The 19,474-nt window shown below is 36.8% G+C and overlaps 2 protein-coding genes across 4 annotated transcripts; one reads left to right on the forward strand and one right to left on the reverse strand.

The window, feature by feature from the left end:
- Positions 1-327: 327 nt before the first annotated feature.
- On the reverse strand, positions 328-3,166 carry LOC126631493 (12-oxophytodienoate reductase 2-like). The gene is made up of 4 exons (XM_050301614.1): positions 3,084-3,166; positions 1,070-1,210; positions 841-971; positions 328-530 (listed from the first exon to the last, which is right to left on the reverse strand). The coding sequence occupies exons 1-4, from the start codon at positions 3,164-3,166 to the stop codon at positions 328-330; spliced, it is 558 nt and encodes a 185-aa protein (XP_050157571.1).
- On the forward strand, positions 3,064-8,247 carry LOC126633414 (putative pentatricopeptide repeat-containing protein At1g02420). 3 transcript variants are annotated; one of them, XM_050304004.1, is made up of 4 exons: positions 3,064-5,719; positions 6,464-6,512; positions 7,274-7,458; positions 7,534-8,247. In XM_050304004.1, the coding sequence occupies exon 1, from the start codon at positions 3,214-3,216 to the stop codon at positions 4,861-4,863; it is 1,650 nt and encodes a 549-aa protein (XP_050159961.1). In that variant the 5' UTR covers positions 3,064-3,213; the 3' UTR covers positions 4,864-5,719; positions 6,464-6,512; positions 7,274-7,458; positions 7,534-8,247. The 3 variants fall into 3 exon arrangements, with proteins under 3 accessions (XP_050159961.1, XP_050159960.1, XP_050159959.1); XM_050304003.1 differs by having other exon boundaries at positions 3,064-5,553; positions 5,636-5,719; positions 7,274-8,247; XM_050304002.1 differs by having other exon boundaries at positions 7,274-8,247.
- Positions 8,248-19,474: the final 11,227 nt, after the last annotated feature.

Genomic DNA, 19,474 nt, shown 5'->3' on the forward strand with positions numbered 1-19,474 from the left:
ACAATTTGTGTGGCCCATAGCAGTGGAGGATGAGCTTGCCAAGCTCTACTGTGGAGATGATGTATACTTAGAGATGACTTGTGGTCGAGAACACTCACATCCTTCTCAAATTGGAAAACCACTTCTTTTCCGTTGAAATATTCAACCAAGAAAGGAGTCTTAAGTCCAAGGTGAGGCTTCGCCACCACCTACACAACGAAACCCTAACCCCCCAAACCCATCTTCTCAACTTTCAGTGTTGATGGCCGTAAATTAAAACTCAAAAACTCATCTTCTCAAATTTATAAAAAAAATAGAAATCAAACGGTAAAAAAAAAAAAGCGCATTTCAACATAAGATTTTAGCCAACGTAGGATAAACATTACCAGCGTCAATAGAATTCTTTGCAGCAAGTCTAAAATCATTGGCAACGTGTGGAATTTCATCGGTCCTTAATCGTCTTGGAGGCGTGAATTCGGCATCATCAATGTCATTTAATCGTCTCGGCCTATCAGTAGAAGATATTGGAGCTTGCCCATTTGGTTGATAACCTGTAAGCAAGGAGACAGAGAATCACAATCTGAAGTCTAAAGAAAGTAACCAACATCCACAGCAGCATACTCTTTCGACTTACAATGCCTTGTTGCGAATTACTATACAATTAAGAGTTGCACCATTTTTTCAAAGAAAAAATATAAGCAGAGAAGTGTCAGGATAATCACTCGCTAGTTCGTACATTATGTCTGATGCGTACACCATTATGTTATACATCAAACTTCGTCAATGGTTTATTAATTATTCACTCATGTAATCATGTTGACAAAGCATTCCATGGTAAAACCGTAAAAGTGAGAAACGCACCGGTATTAGAAACCTTCCCAGCATGCCAAATCTGGCAGAAGAAAACGCCACCTTTGGCATGAACAGCGTCAACAATGGGTCTCCATGCTTCAACTTGCTCCCTTGTCCATATACCAGGTGTGTTCGGGTACCTTCGAATATTAAAGAAACAAGAATGTCATCAAACTTTGAAACGAAAGAAGCACCCCCAAATGTTTGTTAGTCTATAAAGCTACTCTTGTTAAATTACCCTAGAGCTGTGCTGGAAACTGCAGTGGCTTCAGCTATCAGAAGACCCCCGTTCGACGTTCTCTGAGAGTAATATAAGATAGCATGTGGTTGAGCAACATTGTTGTATAATCTCTGTCTGGTCAATGGTGCCAAAACAATTCTGGCAAGGAATAAGAAAATTGTCAATTATACAAAGTAATGCAAGACAGAATGTGACTGGGGAACTTTATCCGTTTACCGTATGATCTTTATCTAGTCTAACAGTGATAACACAATTCTAAAGAAGAAAACCAAAAAATAAACCATAAGCACAAGCAACAAACGTAGTTTTGTAACGCTCGTTTGATAACAGTTTCGCTTTTTAGTTTTTATTTCTTAGTTAAAAAGGAAAAACGAAGGAGAAAGAAGGAATTAAGAACAACGAAGGAAAATGTGTGAAATAAAAAGCCGAATTGTAAACCATCTGTATTTGTACTATTTTATATCAACAATTAATTAATTAATTGATGAAGTTACTTAAACTCTTTTGTGTTTATTTTAATGTGTAAAACTTGTATTATTTTATAAACAAGATAAAATTACTATTTTTCTTTTTTTAATTATAAAAAAGCTCATTTGTGCTCCTTAGCGGAAATTGATCATCTCCAGATCCCTTCATCCTAATTCATCAAGTCCGGGGATATGGACAGTTGAAATTTGATCCAACAACTAAAGTTATTATAACTTTTAAAGTGGGCCCCTGTTTATAGTCATTGAATCAAATTTCAACTGTCCGGATCCTTGGACTTAATGAATTAGGAGGAAGGGATCGGGAGAGAATCCCTTTTCCTCCTAAGCTAGTAGAACTACTTTGATTCAATCTATCACGTCATCTATGCCAGTTTATGTCATGCAAACTGTTAAGTTACTAGTCACAAATGCATCCGATGAATTCGGCTCTTCTTGCTAAGAATGCTTGGAGAACGTTGCAGAACGATGCTGCGATTTGGACTCGTATTTTTAGGTTGCGCTATTGCTTATAGGGCATGGCAAAGCCTATTTGTCCCTCCTTTTTATGGACCCCATAGACTTCTCTATTTCTATCCGTAAGAACAAGACATAAAAAATTACTATTCGTGATTTTTGAAATGCGGTTGGTGCTTTTTTGTTGGTTCACACAACATCAAATTTTAACGATCCGAATCGTTTATTTTTTAAGTTGTATCTCATAGATCATCTTTGCAAAATATTAACCAAATCATAAATGTTTAAAACATTTAATTGGGTACAAAGAAATGAATGAATACTTTGTTATATAAGAAATAATGAAAATTTATCTTGATAATTAAATAGGCAAATAGTTTCAGATTGAATTGAATTTTTGCAAGGATGATCTATAGATCGAGACTTAGAAAATAGATGATTTGAATCGTTGAATTTCAATGTGGAGTGAGCCTCATACCTAATCCCTATTTTTTGAAGAAAAAAAATATGAGAATCCCTTTGCATAAAGGACCTGTCTATATATCACTCTCAACTTGTAAACACAAGCAACAAACATAGTTTGCTAACACTCGTTTGATAACAGTTTCGCTTTTTAGTTTTTGTTTCTTAGTTAAAAAGGAAAAACGAAGGAGAAAGAAGGAATTAAGAAAAACAAAGGAAAATGTGTGAAATAAAAAGCCGGTCGTTGCATGTAAATTTACAGTAATTCTTAAATTGGATTTGACCCACAATTTTGTTTACCTTGTTAGCAAAGAAAACACGGTTATTTTGTACTTATTAGCAAGGTAGATATCTATATATCACTCTCAATTGAATACAATATGAGTATGATAGATATCTATATATTACTCTTAACTTATAAGTAATAAGTTTTAAATTCGAATATCAAATTTGCAACTAATTTATTCCCAACCTTTACCAACCTTAATAACGCGAACAAAATTAGACCGTCGGATGACTCTGATGGGTGCTAAAGAAACCGCTTATAGAAGCCCATCACTGTAGCCGCGCGCGCCCAGGTCCAGAACGCAAACCCTTTTCCCTCTCACTTCCTCGGTTCCTCTGGTCTTCCCATTTCCGAATCTGATTGAGCTGCGTCTCTGTTCCGTCTGATTTCTATCATTTTCTCCATCTCTTCCCCTTCCGACTTCCGTTTACAACCTTTATATAAACGATTCCATGAGACTGAGCTTCTCTTCCTTGCCAGCATACACAGCTCGACATTCTGCTACCTCAGTCGTCTTCCTCGCGGCTGTGGGTGGGTGGGTGGTGGGTGGTTGTATCAATTCAACGCTGTTTCAAAGGAAGTCGAACGATGGCATTATTCAGGTACGTCTCCTCGCAAAACCGAAAGTACCCACCTTTAGTTTTGCTCTCTCTCGCTCTCTCTGCTCTGAAAGCGGCAGCTCAACCACCGCCGCCGACGTCGAGGCTGTTTATCGCATACTCAGTTGCCCCGCTGGTTCCAAAAACTTGAAACAGGCATTGAAATCGAGTGGGGTTTTTCTCTCCAATGATTTGATTGATAAGGTTCTCAAACGGGTTCGGTTCAGCCATGGAAACCCTTCACAGGCTTTGGAGTTTTTCAATTACACCGGCAACAGAAGAGGGTTTTACCACACTCAGTTTTCCTTGGACACAATGCTTTACATTCTAGGACGAAGTCGAATGTTCGACAAAACTTGGGAGGTCTTAGTTGACATTAAGTATAAGGATCGAAATTTGATAACCCCGCGCACTGTAATGGTTGTGTTAGCTAGAATCGCTAAGGTTTGCTCCGTTAGGCAAACCGTTGAGTCTTTTAGGAAGTTCAAGAAGCTCGTGCCTGAATTCGATACAATGTGTTTCAATTCCTTGTTGAGGACTCTTTGTCAGGAGAAGAGTATGGCGGATGCTAGGAATGTGTATCACAGTCTCAAGCAAAATTTTAAGCCCAATTTGCAAACTTTCAATATATTGCTGTCCGGGTGGAAGACATCCGAGGAAGCTGAGGGGTTCTTTGAGGAGATGAGGCAGATGGGTGTGAAACCTGATGTCGTTTCCTACAATTGTTTGGTTGATGTTTATTGTAAGAATAGAGAAGTAGACAAGGCATTTAAGATTGTAGAGGAAATGCGAGAACAGGATATATCACCTGATGTGATCACCTATACTAGTATCATTGGTGGATTGGGGTTGGTTGGTCAGCCCGATAAAGCCGGAGATCTATTGAAGGAAATGATGGAGTATGGGTGCTACCCAGATGCTGCTGCATACAATGCGGCCATTAGGAATTTTTGCATCGCGAAGAGGCTTGGTGATGCTTATGGGTTGATGGATGCAATGGCGAGTAAGGGTTTGAGTCCGAATGCAACTACTTACAATTTGTTCTTCAGGGTTTTCTTCTGGTCAAATGACTTACAAAGCTCTTGGAGTTTGTATGGGAGAATGATGCATGCTGGGTGCTTACCAAGTACACAGTCTTGTATGTTCCTAATCAGGTTGTTTCAGAGACAGGAAAAGGTGGATATGGCATTGCGGCTGTGGAATGATATGATTGAGAAGGGTTTCGGTTCTTATATATTGGTATCTGACGTGCTGTTTGATTTGCTTTGTGATTTGGGAAAACTAGTGGAAGCAGAGAGGTGCTTCTTGCAGATGGTAGAAAAGGGGCAAAAGCCTAGTAGCGTTTCCTTCAGAAGGATCAAGGTGCTTATGGAACTGGCAAACAAGCATGAGGCCCTCAAGAACTTGACCGAGAAAATGGCAGTGTTCGGTGCTTCAATCCATCTTCCTGAGAATTCAAAGAGCTCAATGAATACTTCGCGTTTACAATCATATCCAATATAAAAGTATGTGGGTAACTAATCATGATTTGGGTTCGGTGTTATATTGATGCAGAAATGTTTCTGATTGATATATCAAAAAATGTGCTTTACATGATTGGGATACAGAAGCTTGCCCTGGGAAGCAACAAGGGCTAAGAATGTGGATTAGGCATTCATACTTTTTTGTTTGCTTGGGCCTTGTCCAGGTACATTTGTGTAGTGTCTGTTATTCATTAGCTACTGTACGCAGAAGGTGGATTGTGAAGGTTTTTTTTTTGTCTGAAAGGAGTAAAGTTGCCAGTTTATGCTGCAATGTTCTTACTTTGTAAAGAAGTCGCGCGCACAATGTTACCTGTCTGAAAAATAAGCCCTTTCATCCAATAGAGAATTGGTTTTTACAGAGATGCGACATAGGGTATAATAAATCCGCATCTGGATATATAACTTGGTTTTTAGCCAAATGCAAACAAGTCCTTAAAATATATATGCCACAGATACAACCCAGGACCACCAAAACATCTTTTCTTTCAAGCCTAAAAAAGGCCGAAAACAGCCCTCTTTCTTTTGCAATGGGTGTACGACAATTTCTCCAGCAAAATCATGACCCATATCATTACAAGGACACAAGGTTGAAGAGAATCCTATTCCTATTTACGATGAAGATGATGCATAAAAAGCTTGGGTGGTGGAGGAGATGGATTAAATGATGTAGGTAATGACTTCTTATCAAACTGGAGTAGCTCCAGATGGTTTTGATTTAGTTTAATTTTGAGTTTGGCTGCTGCATTCTGAAGTTGAAGTTGATCGAGGCTGAGCGGTTCAAGTTGAAACATTTCAGTGAATATTAATAGATCTTTGGACTATGTTTGTCCAGACAGGTGAGGATTTGATATTATTGCTGGTTCGGTTCTGTTTTGATGTTTTTTTTCCCGCTGTTGCACAGTTGCACTCATTAGGCTAGCAGCATTCATCAGTTTTAAGGGTTTGCTGTTGATTTTAAAATTTTCCATCATTCACTCCTTAAATTTCAATTCTGTCAATTAGAGGATAAAAAAGGTCGTACCCAGTGCACAAGGCTCCCGCTTTACGCAGGGTCTGGGAGAGGTGAATGTCGGCTAGCCTTACCCCCATTTATGGAGAGGCTGCTCCCAAGTCTCAAACCCGAGACCTACCGCTCATGGGCGAAGGCACTTGCCATCGCACCAAGTGCGACCGTCAATTAGAGGATGATCTATGTAAATATTTAATTGGGTAAGTTGACTACATTTTGGTCCATGATCTTATTAAAAAATTGAAAATTTGCAGTAAATATGTTAAGTTCTTATGATACTAGCTGTTAGAACTTAGAAGTACTGTAAGTCGTAGAGAAAATGGAAACTCTAGGCTTGTTGAAGAAGGTTTATCTGAAGTCCAGCTAGCTAGTCAATTAACATGCAGACGAAAAAAAATGGCGTTCCTGATGTCCCTAGCTAAAGTGAAATGGACTGTTTTATCATCTCGTGGCATATCCATTTCATTGTATACCCATTTGATCTTTTTGCTGATTTATTGTTAGAGATTCACATAGTTTTATTTCTGACTTTTGGGGTTGGTTTGGTTAAAAAGATTTGGTTTGTTTGCAGTTATTTAGAGGAGATGGGAAAGATGACAGTGGAAATGCCTTTGACTCCGGTAAGCCTTCCTTTCTCCCTCTCCAGTGTTTTCCCTTTATGGTGGAATGAGTTTCTTATCTTCTGCACACTTTGAAATTGTCCTTTTAACATGGAATTATTTTGTTCATGCTGTTTTTGCGGATAAGTATTGATTGAAATGCATGATTTGTCTTTTGGCCAATGATTTTGATTATGTAACTAGAGATTATGCCGTCATCCAGTTACTGGAAACTGAATTTTGTGGCATGCATCCCTTAACCTGCTGTCGCTTTTGGCCCGCCTGCCTTATGAATCCTAACCCCATATTGCTTTCATTACATATCCACCATCATCTTTGCCGCATAACAAGTTTTTCTCTTTCTGGTTTTTGGTTTGTCTATCACTAACTTGCCACAACTGGCAGATAACAGATCACTTCTCTGCTCATGATATATTCAATTTAGTGGACTGTCATCTTAAAATGATAGTTGAGTTTTTCATGCTTGTAATTCTTAATTTCCTCAAAATTAACTCAGTGAAACTTGCAATTTTCTGTGTCATAATGTAATTAACATGATTTAGTTGAAATCCTAACTTTGCTTATCCTACAAGTTTGTGTTCAAGAAAGTTAGCTTTATATGGCATTGGCATGAACAGAGGATGTGCCAAAATGATCGATCAAATATTTTTTTGTTTCCCGTCCAAATGTTGAATTCTGAACTCTGATTTTGAAATTTGCATTCATATTGTCGAAAATATAAATTTGTACGTATATTTGACTCTATTCTTCTTCTTTGTCAGTAAGGAGTATGAAATCCAGGTTTAACAGAATCCTACAAAGCTTTTCACCACCCATGTCCCTTGGGGGAGATAGTAAGGACTAGCCGATTCTGGATGTTTAGGCACGAGCAGTTATTCCTCCGGCATATGCAGCGGAATGCCAGAGGCACCTTCAGACGAAAGTATGAGGCATAGGAGATCTACATGTGAGCTGCCTGGTCCTCTGTCCCATTCGCTATGCGTCATTTTCTAAAACTGCTTTTCTGTGATGATTGAAGCAGTACAAAAGCTCAGTGAGACAACTTTCCGCGCGCCGAGGCACTTGTACCTGCATCCATTGGAAGCAGGCGAGACAGTACGTACTTAGAACCTGACAGAGCAAGCAATGCCCCGTGCCCTCCATGGATGGATGAGAGGCATCAGCCAACCGGTGATTTCCGTCTTCCTGAATTGGGAGAGCAAGGCTAGATGGGAAACTTGACCCCATATTAACATATAAATGTTTTTTTTTTTTTGGCAAGTCTGTCGTTTAAATGTTGTGTCTTTTTTTTTTTTTTTTGAATCCACTAAGGGGGTGGGCTTAGCCTCAAGGACTAGTAATAATATGATTCAAATTCGTTTTTAGCGAGAATTGAACATAAGACCTCTCTTACAAATGAAAAGGAATATTATTAGACCGTAGTACTAAGAGGTTACATGTTGTATTTAAATTAAGGGAAAAAAAACCGCTTTCTGTAATAATCCATTCAATTAGTTAGGCTACAATAAAACCTCGATAATTTAATGCTTGACAAATTAATTAAATAATATTTTTGATATAACGTGCTAAATTAGTAATTCACTAAGTTTATAAGATAATACATTATAGAGGATTTATAAAGGTTCCGAGTAAAAATCCTATCTAAGTCTAAGTTTGAAAACTTGTAGTATGTTGGAAATAAGAAATTAATGAGTAGAGAAGAGATCAATGTGTTTTACCATTGTGCGTTGGCAAACTGTGATGGCTGAAATAGGTGAGTTGGGCTCAGGTATGAGGTTTGTGTTGATGTGAGAGAGGGTGGAGATAAATGAGACTTATTTCGGTTTCTAGAGAGAGAGGCTTCTGATTTTCTTGGGAGACATCTCTCATCTTTTAGAGAAATGAGAGAGACCTATGGTGTGTTTACGTAACCGTAATCAAAATAGAGGAATTGGATTGAGGAGGAGTCAGAATCGGATTCCAGTTGAAGATGTTTTGGAATCGGAGTAAAATGAAACAAAATTCATATAAGTTGTTTACTAATTCACCTGAATCGGAATATAAATGAATATGATTACTAAAATGCCCTTATTCCTTTTGTTTTATTTATTTCCCGTATTTTTTTAATAACATTTTCATTAGTTATTTTTATTAATTTGATTAAAGTCAAGGTTCTAAAAAACGCTAGGTGGCGGATTAGGGCCTAGCGCCTATGCGGATTTAAGTAAATTTACAATATACTAAGAATTGCAAATTCAACAAAAACCATTGTCGTCGTCTGCTTATCACCATATCTGCAATTGCATATTCATACTCTCTCTCTCTCTCTCTCTCTCTCTCTCTCTCTCTCTCTCTCTCTCTCTCTCTCATAGACCATCGTCACACCTAAAGGAGACGGCAAGACGCACATCGCCCAGATTTCCTAGTGTCCGCCTGCTTCTAGGTAGGCTATCGTATTTTCCTAGGCCGCCCAGATCGTCCAGCTTCCGTCTAGCCCGCCCAGTGACCGTTTAGCCTGCTTAGGCATCTGACTTACGCCGCTTAATAGCTTTGCTGATTTAGTAAACGATTTCGAGATAATCGTGACGGAGCATTGCCGTCTAGCGCTTAGACGCCGCCTAGGCCGCGTTTTAGAACATTGATTAAAGTGAAGAGTTAAAATGGGAGAGAAAGGGAGTTGTTTATATGCTGGAAATGGTGAGGTGGTGAGTCAAGCGAACAGACTCTCATAATCACCATCCCTCGCTTTCATCTTCCATAGCAGAAGATAAAAAACTCCTTCATCCCCTTTCCCCCCTCGCTTTCATCTTTCCCACTCAACTTACCCCATAATCACCACCCTTTCTACCTGCCAAGTATTTCAATTTCAAGATTTTCTAGGTTTTAAGTGATTTCTTCACTGGATTTGTGGGTTTATTATCTAGGGTTTGGGTGATAAATTCTTGAATCCGATTTGGGGGTAAGGTTTTGTGAGGCAGTGGCAGGGGAGTAAGGCATGGCTACATGGGGAGATGGAAAGTGTGGTGCAGGCGATGAAGGTGAAGCGCAGGAGCGATGGAAAAGAGTATTGAAGGTGAAGGGCATTTTGGGAAGAATAATTTGATTCTGGATTTCATACAAGTATAATTTTTTGTAAGTGTCAATATGCACTTAGTTACAAGACATACAAGAAATTTACCTAAATCCGGCTAGTCATTCGCCTAGACCCCACTTAGCCACCTAGGCGTTAGGCGCCAGCCTGCCGCCCAACTAGCGCCTAACATTTTTTATAACCTTGGGTGTAGTCAACTAGGATTTAAAAAAAAATCCATTCAAATACATGGGTAATCAATTAAAGGATTTTAAAAGATTTTAGAATCCTGGTGTAGTCAACTAGGATTTTAAATAATTTTTATAGAGTCCATGCAAATCTATAGGTATTCAAAAATTCATAAATTTTGAAGGATTTCTTTCAATAAGAGATTTTGTAGGATTTGAGAAGGGATTTCCTTTCAACCCCCTCGCTCTTTCTCTCTCTCCATTCTGCAACTTGATATTTCTTTCTCACTCGCTATTTTCTTCCAGACATAGAACTTGTCAACTGGATTTCCTTTCACGTTCTTCCGTCACCATCCCAGTTGCAAACGTGAATTTTTTTTAATTGTACAATATTTTTTGAATTTTTTTCCTTTATTTTGGACTATGTAATAGTATTTCTTGTAATGCTTTGATGGGAGGTGTTAATGGCTACTTGCAATTCTTGTAATGATTATGCATTCTATCTAAAGGTGTTAATATTTTACCTTGTTAATTGAACTCTTGGAAATTACTACTAAGAATCTTATTGCCAATTCAAGCTTTCTGTTCTTTTTCGTGTAATCATGTTAGTGTAAGGGTGCAAACATCTTCCAAAGCTTATTTATATTCGTATTTATATTGGTAGCTGTACTTAGACTGAACAACACATTATGAACTAATCAATTGTTGAGGAAAAATGATTAATTTTGAGACATTTGATTTAAGAAGCACTACTTGTTTTGATTAGTTAAATTATTTTTCGTAAAGAAATCACAATTCAAGTGAGAAAGGGAAAAAACAAAGACATATTTGATTGGTTTATATTTCCATATCAATATATATGTTTATGTCTTTTTCAGATTATGCACTGAGAAAAAAATTTATGTTGTAGGAGTCAAAAAAGAAATCCTAAGAAACCCATGAAAGAAATTCTTACAAATTCATAGAAATATATATATTAGAAATCCATAATAATCTGTCAAAATCCATATAGAATTGTAGAATCTATTAAAATCCTCTGAAATCCAAATTAATTACATCCCCTAAAAATTCTCACTTAACACTTGTACATTTTAGAACTTCGAATTGTAAAAGAGATTTTTCAGTGTGACCAATACACAGAATGATACACCATGTGTCATAATATAAATAGTGGGATATGTGTGTTAAAAATTTAATAACTTAAAAAATAAAAATTTTCATCACTTCTATAAAATCACGTGATGTATCACTTGTGTTCCCATCGTAATAAAAAAATTTCTCTGATTGTAAAAAGGAACATCTGTACGAAGTGACCCGTTACATTCATTAGGTTGGAGTGTTTGAAGTTTAGAAGGAAACAACGGAGAACATTCCCCGTCCACTTCCAAATTGCAGTTGAAAATTCAACGTTGTATTTGTATTTGTACTTTTACGACATCTTCACCGTCGTTGTTTTATTTGGGTTCCGCGAGAAACACGACAGACGACATGAATGGACTTCGGAGCCGCCATTGCCAACGATGTCTGCAGCTGCAAATCCCATTTCTCCTCCTCTTGTCCATTAGCCTCCTATTCGATTTAGGTTCGGCAGACGAGCCCTCAACTCCCAAGAACGGAGACAAAGCTTCAAGTGGGTCGGCGGCCCTCAAGGCAGTGATTGTGCTGCTGGGAGTGGCGGCTGTCATCGGCTTCTGCGTCTTCTTGTTCAAGATATGGCAGAAGAAGAAGAGAGAAGAGCAACACGCCCGTCTTCTTAAGCTCTTTGAAGACGACGATGAACTCGAGGTTGAGCTTGGCATTAGGGATTGATGATTGATCCCAATGAACACAATCCACCCTCCAGGTTGGTTGGTTGGTTTGTAAATTTTACAATATATGATTGTGTGTTGTAGCGGCCTTGATCGTGTTTATTGGGTAATTAATCCATATTTTTCTTCTGTAATCTTCTGTTGATACCTTTTTTTACATTTGCTAATATATGGAAAGGAAGATAATGTCACACAAATACAATGGCTAGTCTCAGATCTGGATTTGTCTGGTGAATTGCAGCGTTAAGTGACCGAATGTCGAATATCTATCTGATCTTGATGTGTTTGACACCATTTCACTTGTATGTTAACTCTCAAAGTTTAGATCTGTGGTATTAGCTGAACATGGTGAGTATTGAGCATCTTAAAGCATGCGAGACGAAGTTTTTATTTTTTCTGTCAACCTGCATTTGTGAAGAAGAATTCAGGATGTTTATTCCTAGGTTAGATAGATGTTGTATGAATAAAGGATAAAAGAACGTTTCGTGTGTCAAAAACATGTCAATGAAATGAGCAAGTCTAGGTCAGGATGTCAGGAATGGAGAATGTCTTGGATTGTGAGTCTTGGAATACAGAATCAAGGTAATTTTTCAATCTAGAGGTAACATATATGAAAATAAGCTGGTGAGGATCGATTCGGTTGTGTTCTACGTAGATAAATTGCTATCAAGAGGGGTATGCTCTTTTTCTGAAATCGGAAGTAATAACAATATCAACTGGGGCTGAATGCGATAATGAACTCATAGACTGTTGTAATCTAGGTAAAGAAAAAGTTTCTAGTGGCAGCTACTGGTGATGTTTGGCATTATGAAATATCATGCAATGGAATATTTTTTTGAATTAAAGTTATTTCTTTCTCTTGTCAATTGTTTCGTATGTGATACTTAAGTTGCTTGTATGCTTTTTGCACTCTGGGATTTCAGACCTGTTGATAGTCTCTTCCCAAGCCTTTCCTATTTTTTCCCTGTGTTTTAATTTCTCAGACTAAAGTTACAACACAATCGTGTGTTTTAAACGATTTGGTTAGAGACCCTCATTGGGATGGAATTTTGAGAGGGATGGGAAGATATTTCTTGATTTATTGCCTTTAAAATCTGTGGTTCCGTAATCGTAGAGTGGTTTGCTTTTGGCATGTTGCATGCTGATGTTCTTTTGAAATGTCTTGTCCATTTATCTGGTTTACAATATGGCTACTGATAAACATGTGATGGTGAGTTGTTGTATATGTAGGGTTTGGGTTTGAGATTTAATATTACGTTAGTTGCATCCTATTATCATTCAGAATATGAATGATCTGGTGACGAGAGATGTTATTATTGTAAGGTTTCATGAACCCCTAGATCATGTGGGAGAGATCATGATGTAATGATCTTGAGGGTAGCTAAATTTTGGTTTCAAGTGTTACTATTCGTCTCTCTGTGGGGTTTGATCACTATTCTTTGGAGAGTAGTCGTTCAGAGGTTGTTCGAGTAGATTTTCATTTCATTAGAGAATCTTGACTGTTCATAATTTTATCAAGAGACGGCATGTTATTGTAAACTGGTGTTGCATGTGTAAGCAAGCAGGGGAATCAGTTAAACATCCTCTTTTACACTTATATATAGATTCTAGCAGACCTTTTTATTGTGAGTGTCGAAAACATTTTACAATACCCAGAGACCTTTATCGTGAAGGTGTTTAGATTCTTGAGTGGGAGAACTGTGGTGAGTGAGAGTGTTAATATTGTTTTCAATTTAGAAGGAAACTGTACAGGGAATACATAGGTTGTTACAAAGTCCATCTTCTCAGGTTTGAGTGCATTACTGACCACAAAATTTATTGTGGTACACACCACTTAGTACTAGGGTCTAGTAGTATTCCTCTCACAAGAGAGGTCTTAAGTTCGATTCTCGCCAAAGGCAAATTTTGAACCACATTATTGCTAGCCCATTATGAGTCAAGTACTTCTGAAAGTGCAGAATAAAGCAGATTGAATTGATGTAATATGATATCGTCAACTCTTGATTAACTATGCGTTATGTTTAACATAGAGATCATTTTGCAGAAGTGTTGATGTCTCGCGATTGTGTTGAGATAGAGTTTCTTGGTCGATCCATTGTCCAGAATTTGACAACTTACCTATTAGTTTTCTTGCTAGGCTGTTGTCTTTTTTTGTTCTGTTACCTATTTTCTGTGCTGAATAACAGCAAATATGTTATATGTTGGTTATCGATGTTGATTGCAAAGATTCTAGAGCAGAAGAATACATGAATTGATAGCGGAGATTTGGGGCCACGTTCAAATCGTTCATATTCGAAGAATTTGGTGCTCTTGTTGGGGGGTCTGCGTGGGGATGATGGTAGAGATGGCTTTCGATTCAACCTACCTCCGCTATGTTCGGATTCTTCTGTTCTGTGCAAGAGAGATGAAAGAACAATGTTAAAACTAGTAATTGCTAGCCTAGGTACCTTGAACCTTTCGAACAATGTTAGCAGGGGACTGGTATACAAGAAATTAGTATTCCCACGCAAATGAAGCTGATGGACGTTCGGTGTATTTATCAGGGCTGCAAATTTTAAACCCGAAACCGACATACAAAACTGGACTGCTTAGGGATGTTTTTTTGGAAGGATCGGATTTGATACAATGTTATCAATCTCCGTTCCAAAATTTTGAAATAGGATTGGATCAGGTCACGAATTTCAAATTTGGAATTTTCGGCAAGTTTGGATATTTCTTAATTGGAGTAATTTTGGAATATAATTCGGAAATTTGTTTATCTTATAAGATTTTGAATATACTCTAATTTTTCTGCACATCTGTATATAAAGAGAACACAAAAGGTGAACAGTGATTTTGGTGTCACCGAGCATCAACAAAAAAATTTGAACAAAAATGCCTCCAAGACAAAAAACTTCAAAGGTGACAAAAAAAAAATTTAAAAGGTATTCCCAAATAATGCATCAAATAAGGTAGGGGCATTTTTGTCATTTTAACAATGCTTTTTTAATAATTTATTTTTTGGTACAGTTTTTATTTTTATTTTTTTTATTTATAATTAGTATCTCACAATATGCTAGCAATAATGTGATTCAATTTCTCTATTTTTAAACACGTTCAAAATATCTTAAGAGACGTGTAATGCCGGTTATAAAAAAAAGTATTTCACACGCAGATAATAATGTGATTAAACAAGTTGTCAAATGATTGTTCTTTTTTTAACAAACGATATTATCTACACTAAAAGGGAGGGGGTGGGCTTAGCCTCACAATGGGCTAGCAATAATGTGATTCAATAATTTGTTTATTAAATATTATTTTCTCTATTTTTAAACACGTTCAAAATATCTTAAGATGTAACATCCCACATCGCCCAATGGAGTGGTCCTTAAATGTATATTCACATCCCTACCTAGCACGAGGCCTTTTGGGAGCTCACTGGCTTCGGATTTCATAAGAACTCCGAAGTTAAACGAGAATGAGGCCAGAGCACTCCCAGGATGGGTGACCCACTGGGAAGTTGCTCGTGAGTTCTTAAAAACAAAACCGTGAGGGAATGGTAAGCTCAAAGTGGACAATATCGTGCTATGGTGGTGGAACGGGCCCGGGAAGTGATCCGCCCTGGGCCGGGATGTGACAAAATGATATCAGAGCCAATCTCTGGCCGGAAGTGTGCCGACGAGGACGTGAGGCCCCTAAGGGGGGTGGATTGTAACATCCCACATCGCCCAAGGGAGTGATCCTTAAATGTATATTCACATCCCTACCTATCATGAGGCCTTGTGGGAGCTCACTGGCTTTGGATTCCGTAGGAACTCCGAAGTTAAGCGAGAATGAGGCCAGAGCACTCCCAGGATGGGTGACCCACTGGGAAGTTGCTCGTGAGTTCCCAAAAACAAAACCGTGAGGGAATGGTAAGCCCAAAGCGGACAATATTGTGCTACGGTGGTGGAACGGGCTCGGGAAATGATCCGGCCCGGGCCAGGATGTGACATAAGAGGCGTGTAATGCCGGTTATAAAAAAGATATTTTGCACGCGTATAGTAATGTGATTAAATTTATTGCCAAATGATTGTTTTTTTTTTTTAACAAACGATATTATCTATACTAAGGGAAGAGGGTGAGCTTAGCCTCACAATGGGCTAGCAATAATGTGATTCAATCAATTGTTTATTAAATATTATTTTCTCTATTCTTAATGTAAATTCTATAGAGACTGATTTTATTATGTGAATTCAGCTGCTTTAATTGGTTTATGAGGGGTTTCTTCTAGCATGATCTAAAATTATTCATTTACTTCAAATATTTGACCTTCCTTTTGTCAACTTACGCATATAAATACATTTAAAATGTGTAAGTCGCGCGTAGCACGCCGTGATTCAAAAAATGGCTTCTGCACACGCGTGAGCACGTGCATGAAGGCTAGTGCAATTTATTGGTCTTTCTTAATATTTGATATATACTTATATATAAATTCAATTAATTTTGTTGTATACTAGTATGCAAAACTAACAATAAAATATAAAAAATTGATTATAAAATATATAATTTTTTTTTAAGTAACTATAAAAATGGGAATATTTTGGAAGTTTTTTTTATCAGAATAAGTTCATAATACTTTCGAAAAATTCACATCAAAAATTCGGAATCGAAAACACCATTTCAACTTGCACCTCTAAGTTGGCTCAAAGTCGACAGTTTAATAACTGAAGAATTTTAGTAACTGATCCTTTCGGAAGTCAAAATTGGTTCCAAATATTCGAAGGATCGGTAAAACCAAACCGAACCAAAACTCTAGTCTCTTGTAAACTGAATTTTGGATCGATTAAGTTGCGAGCTGGATGATGAAAAATTATCATGTCCGGTTCTTTCGGGGGATGGATCTAGAATAATTCACCTATCCTAATAACAAAAAAACCTGACTTGTACATCTTGACCATCGATTCTACAAATTGAGGACGAAGATGTGCAAGAACTTATCCAAAATATAAAGCAGCAAAACCGACCACTGGGCCACCAGCTCGTGGTTGAAAAACACACAAAAAAATAGCTATTTCTGACGGCAATGTAACTCTTTTTCGAAGGTATATTTCCGACTAAGCATAATTTTTTTGATCGGAAACAGTTGTTTTTCCGAGAATATTTGTAGGCCTTCGGAAAAAGTTGGTCACAAATGACTCTTTTTTTTTTTTTTTTTTTTGTAGTGTGGGTGTGGCTATTGGTGCTAGACACATTCAGTCAGTTATACTCTCCATTTACAAATCAGAATACTTTGAAAGGAAAACTAGAAGGGAAGAAGAAAGCATAAACAAAGCCGAATCAAGAAAAAAAATTCATAAGAGACTTGTAACTCCGTTATATCTACAACATAACAAAAGTTATACACAGCTCCGAAAATTCGGATTTTATAAATGTTAGATCTTGAATTTTTCATTTTTTTTATTAAGATTTAACAGTTAAAAAGTTCAAATTATCCGGAACACGGTAGAAAAATCGCATATCCGAATGGCATGTTGTGAATATGAGTGCATGTCGTTTTCAGTATAACTGGCGAGAGAGTGACAGAGAGAAGAAGAGGTACAAGAAACGAACCCCTACCAACAAATGAAGGTCGTGAAAGCTCCATACATTCAGATGCTGAAGGTTTCCTAAAACGTATAGATGTTCACGTGGCCCTGCACTTGGCAAGTGGAACTTCCTTCCATAACTGGTTAGGTTACTGCTCTCCTGCCTTTTACTGGTCAATACTAATAAAGTATTTTACTTCTTATTAAATAGTATCATGCGTAGTTCAAAACTCTCAACTTCTTAGTTTCTCACAAACTATCTTTAACTTAGGCACCAGAGTACCGGTGGAGCCAAATACAAGACTCCGTTGGACTATAACATAGAGAGTTTTTTAGTTCTTTAAGCTTAGAAATACTAATTATTTAGACTATTTTATTTTAATTGTCATAACCCACTTATCAAACGACCCTCGTGATTTTTGGCTAATCCGAAAGTACCCCAACAACTTCACCTTTCCAACCCATCACAGAGTCCTGCAATTTCATCTTTATCAACTCACGGTGAGCTCCAACGGCAATGGCGGTGCAAACAAATACAAAACCACATACAATGATACAAATCAAAACAATCATGAGAATCAAGTTTCTAACAAAACCCAGAATGAGAGAGAGATATGGGTTCCTTCGCACCTCTGTTTTGAGAACCAAAGAGGACGGAGAACATTTTTTTTTTTTATCCCTGAGGACGGAGACCGTCCTGTTTTGAGAACCAAAGAGGGCTCTGACCTCTTTTCTTCTTACTACTTATTGCAATTTATTTTTGTCTTTAATAAATTACTTTTATGAAATGTTTTTTTTTTCTTCTTAAAATAAAAAATAATAAGGGCATTTCAATATTCTTATTGATTTATATTTCGATTCATCTGAATTAGTAAACAACTTATATAAACTAAAGTTCATTCATACTCCAATTCCAGAACATTTAAGTAAACAACTTCAACAGTAATCGTCTCCTCAATTCAATTCCTCTATTTTGATTACGGTTACGTAAACGTGCCATAATAGTGATAAATTAAAACTTTTGTACCACACACGGTTACTGTTCCTCATTTTATTCATTAGAAAGTTTGAAGACTACAAGCCTAGAAAACAGACTACAAATTTCTTACTCCAAATAATTACTTTCAAGTTTACTATATAGCTTTATGTACGCCAAAAAAAAAAAAAATTGAGCATTTAATTTTGTAGTAATAATTTTAGCTTAGCCCACCCATTGAATAATTCATGACTTTGCCATTGCATCAGAGGCCCTTTAACAGACACCCTCTCTCTTTTTCTCGAGTGTTTGTCAATTAGACTAATAGAATCCGCATGCCATTATATCATTAGATGGTGACAGTGGCTATTTTATCATGAGGGCTTCTCACTGTCCGCATGCCATTATATCATTAGATGGTGAAAATTAATTACCACGAATTTGTTAATAATTTATACATACAAATAATTTATTTATTTATTTTTAAATGAAGTGCTTGAATAATTAATATGTATGTATGTATGAGTAGAAATTAAAAGTACATAATAATATATCAAATATTAGAAGGTATGAAGTAAGCATATGATCAAGAGCAGTAAACCAACCAATCATGTATTATATATGGATCACCATTTATGGAGGATAGGGATCTTATACCAATCAGCATATTTAAGCTAGCTATTAATAACTACTCAACAAAAATGATACAAGGCAGCCCACAATAATTGGAAGCTTGTGACCAAAAATGGTATATGGGTGTTCGCTCGTAGATCAAAGTAAAATGGCCAATATATATATATATATATATATATATATATATATATATATATATATATATATATATTATTTATGGAGTTTTATACTGCAATCTCGTCATACTAGATTTCACGTAAAAACCACGAGAACCATTTCATAGTGTACGTCCCATTTTCTAGTGAATGTCAAAGTGTAATGATTTGGTTGGAAATCAGTTTCGACAATAATCAAACTTAAAATTTTTTTATTTACAAATAAAAATGAATACCATTAATCCAAAGTATTAAGTGAACTCTTATTGATCAATATACTTGGGTAATTAATATTTCCGCATTGACTAAATGCAAAATTGAAGAAGAAGAATACTACTAGTCCATTGTTTGTTGTGTCAAAATGGGAGAATGATAGAATTGGACATGATGAGTTATGAATCCACAATAGAGTGAGTTATTTAACTTATACTTATACATGAGTACAAGTCCGATCTTACATATTCCTGCCAATTCAATTCTATTTCAAAAACTCAATCTCATGTAGCCCACTAAATAGACCCAAAGCGCTATGCCATGACATGGGGTTTTTCGGCCGCATTCTATTGTTTATAATGTTTTATTAGGATTCTAAGATTTTAGGATTATT

This window comes from Malus sylvestris, chromosome 8, assembly GCF_916048215.2.
Source record: "Malus sylvestris chromosome 8, drMalSylv7.2, whole genome shotgun sequence".
Taxonomy (NCBI): Eukaryota; Viridiplantae; Streptophyta; class Magnoliopsida; order Rosales; family Rosaceae; genus Malus; species Malus sylvestris.

What these genes read in the sequence shown, in the direction of transcription:
- LOC126631493 (XM_050301614.1), bottom strand. Translation starts at nt 3,166, where the DNA reads ATGGAGAAAATGATAGAAATCAGACGGAACAGAGACGCAGCTCAATCA. An exon ending in GTTTCCAGCACAGCTCTAGG is followed by an intron (nt 972 to 1,069) that starts GTAATTTAACAA and finishes TAATATTCGAAG; the next exon opens with GTACCCGAACACACCTGGTA. An exon ending in TGGGAAGGTTTCTAATACCG is followed by an intron (nt 531 to 840) that starts GTGCGTTTCTCA and finishes CCTTGCTTACAG; the next exon opens with GTTATCAACCAAATGGGCAA.
- LOC126633414 (XM_050304002.1), top strand. Translation starts at nt 3,214, where the DNA reads ATGAGACTGAGCTTCTCTTCCTTGCCAGCATACACAGCTCGACATTCT.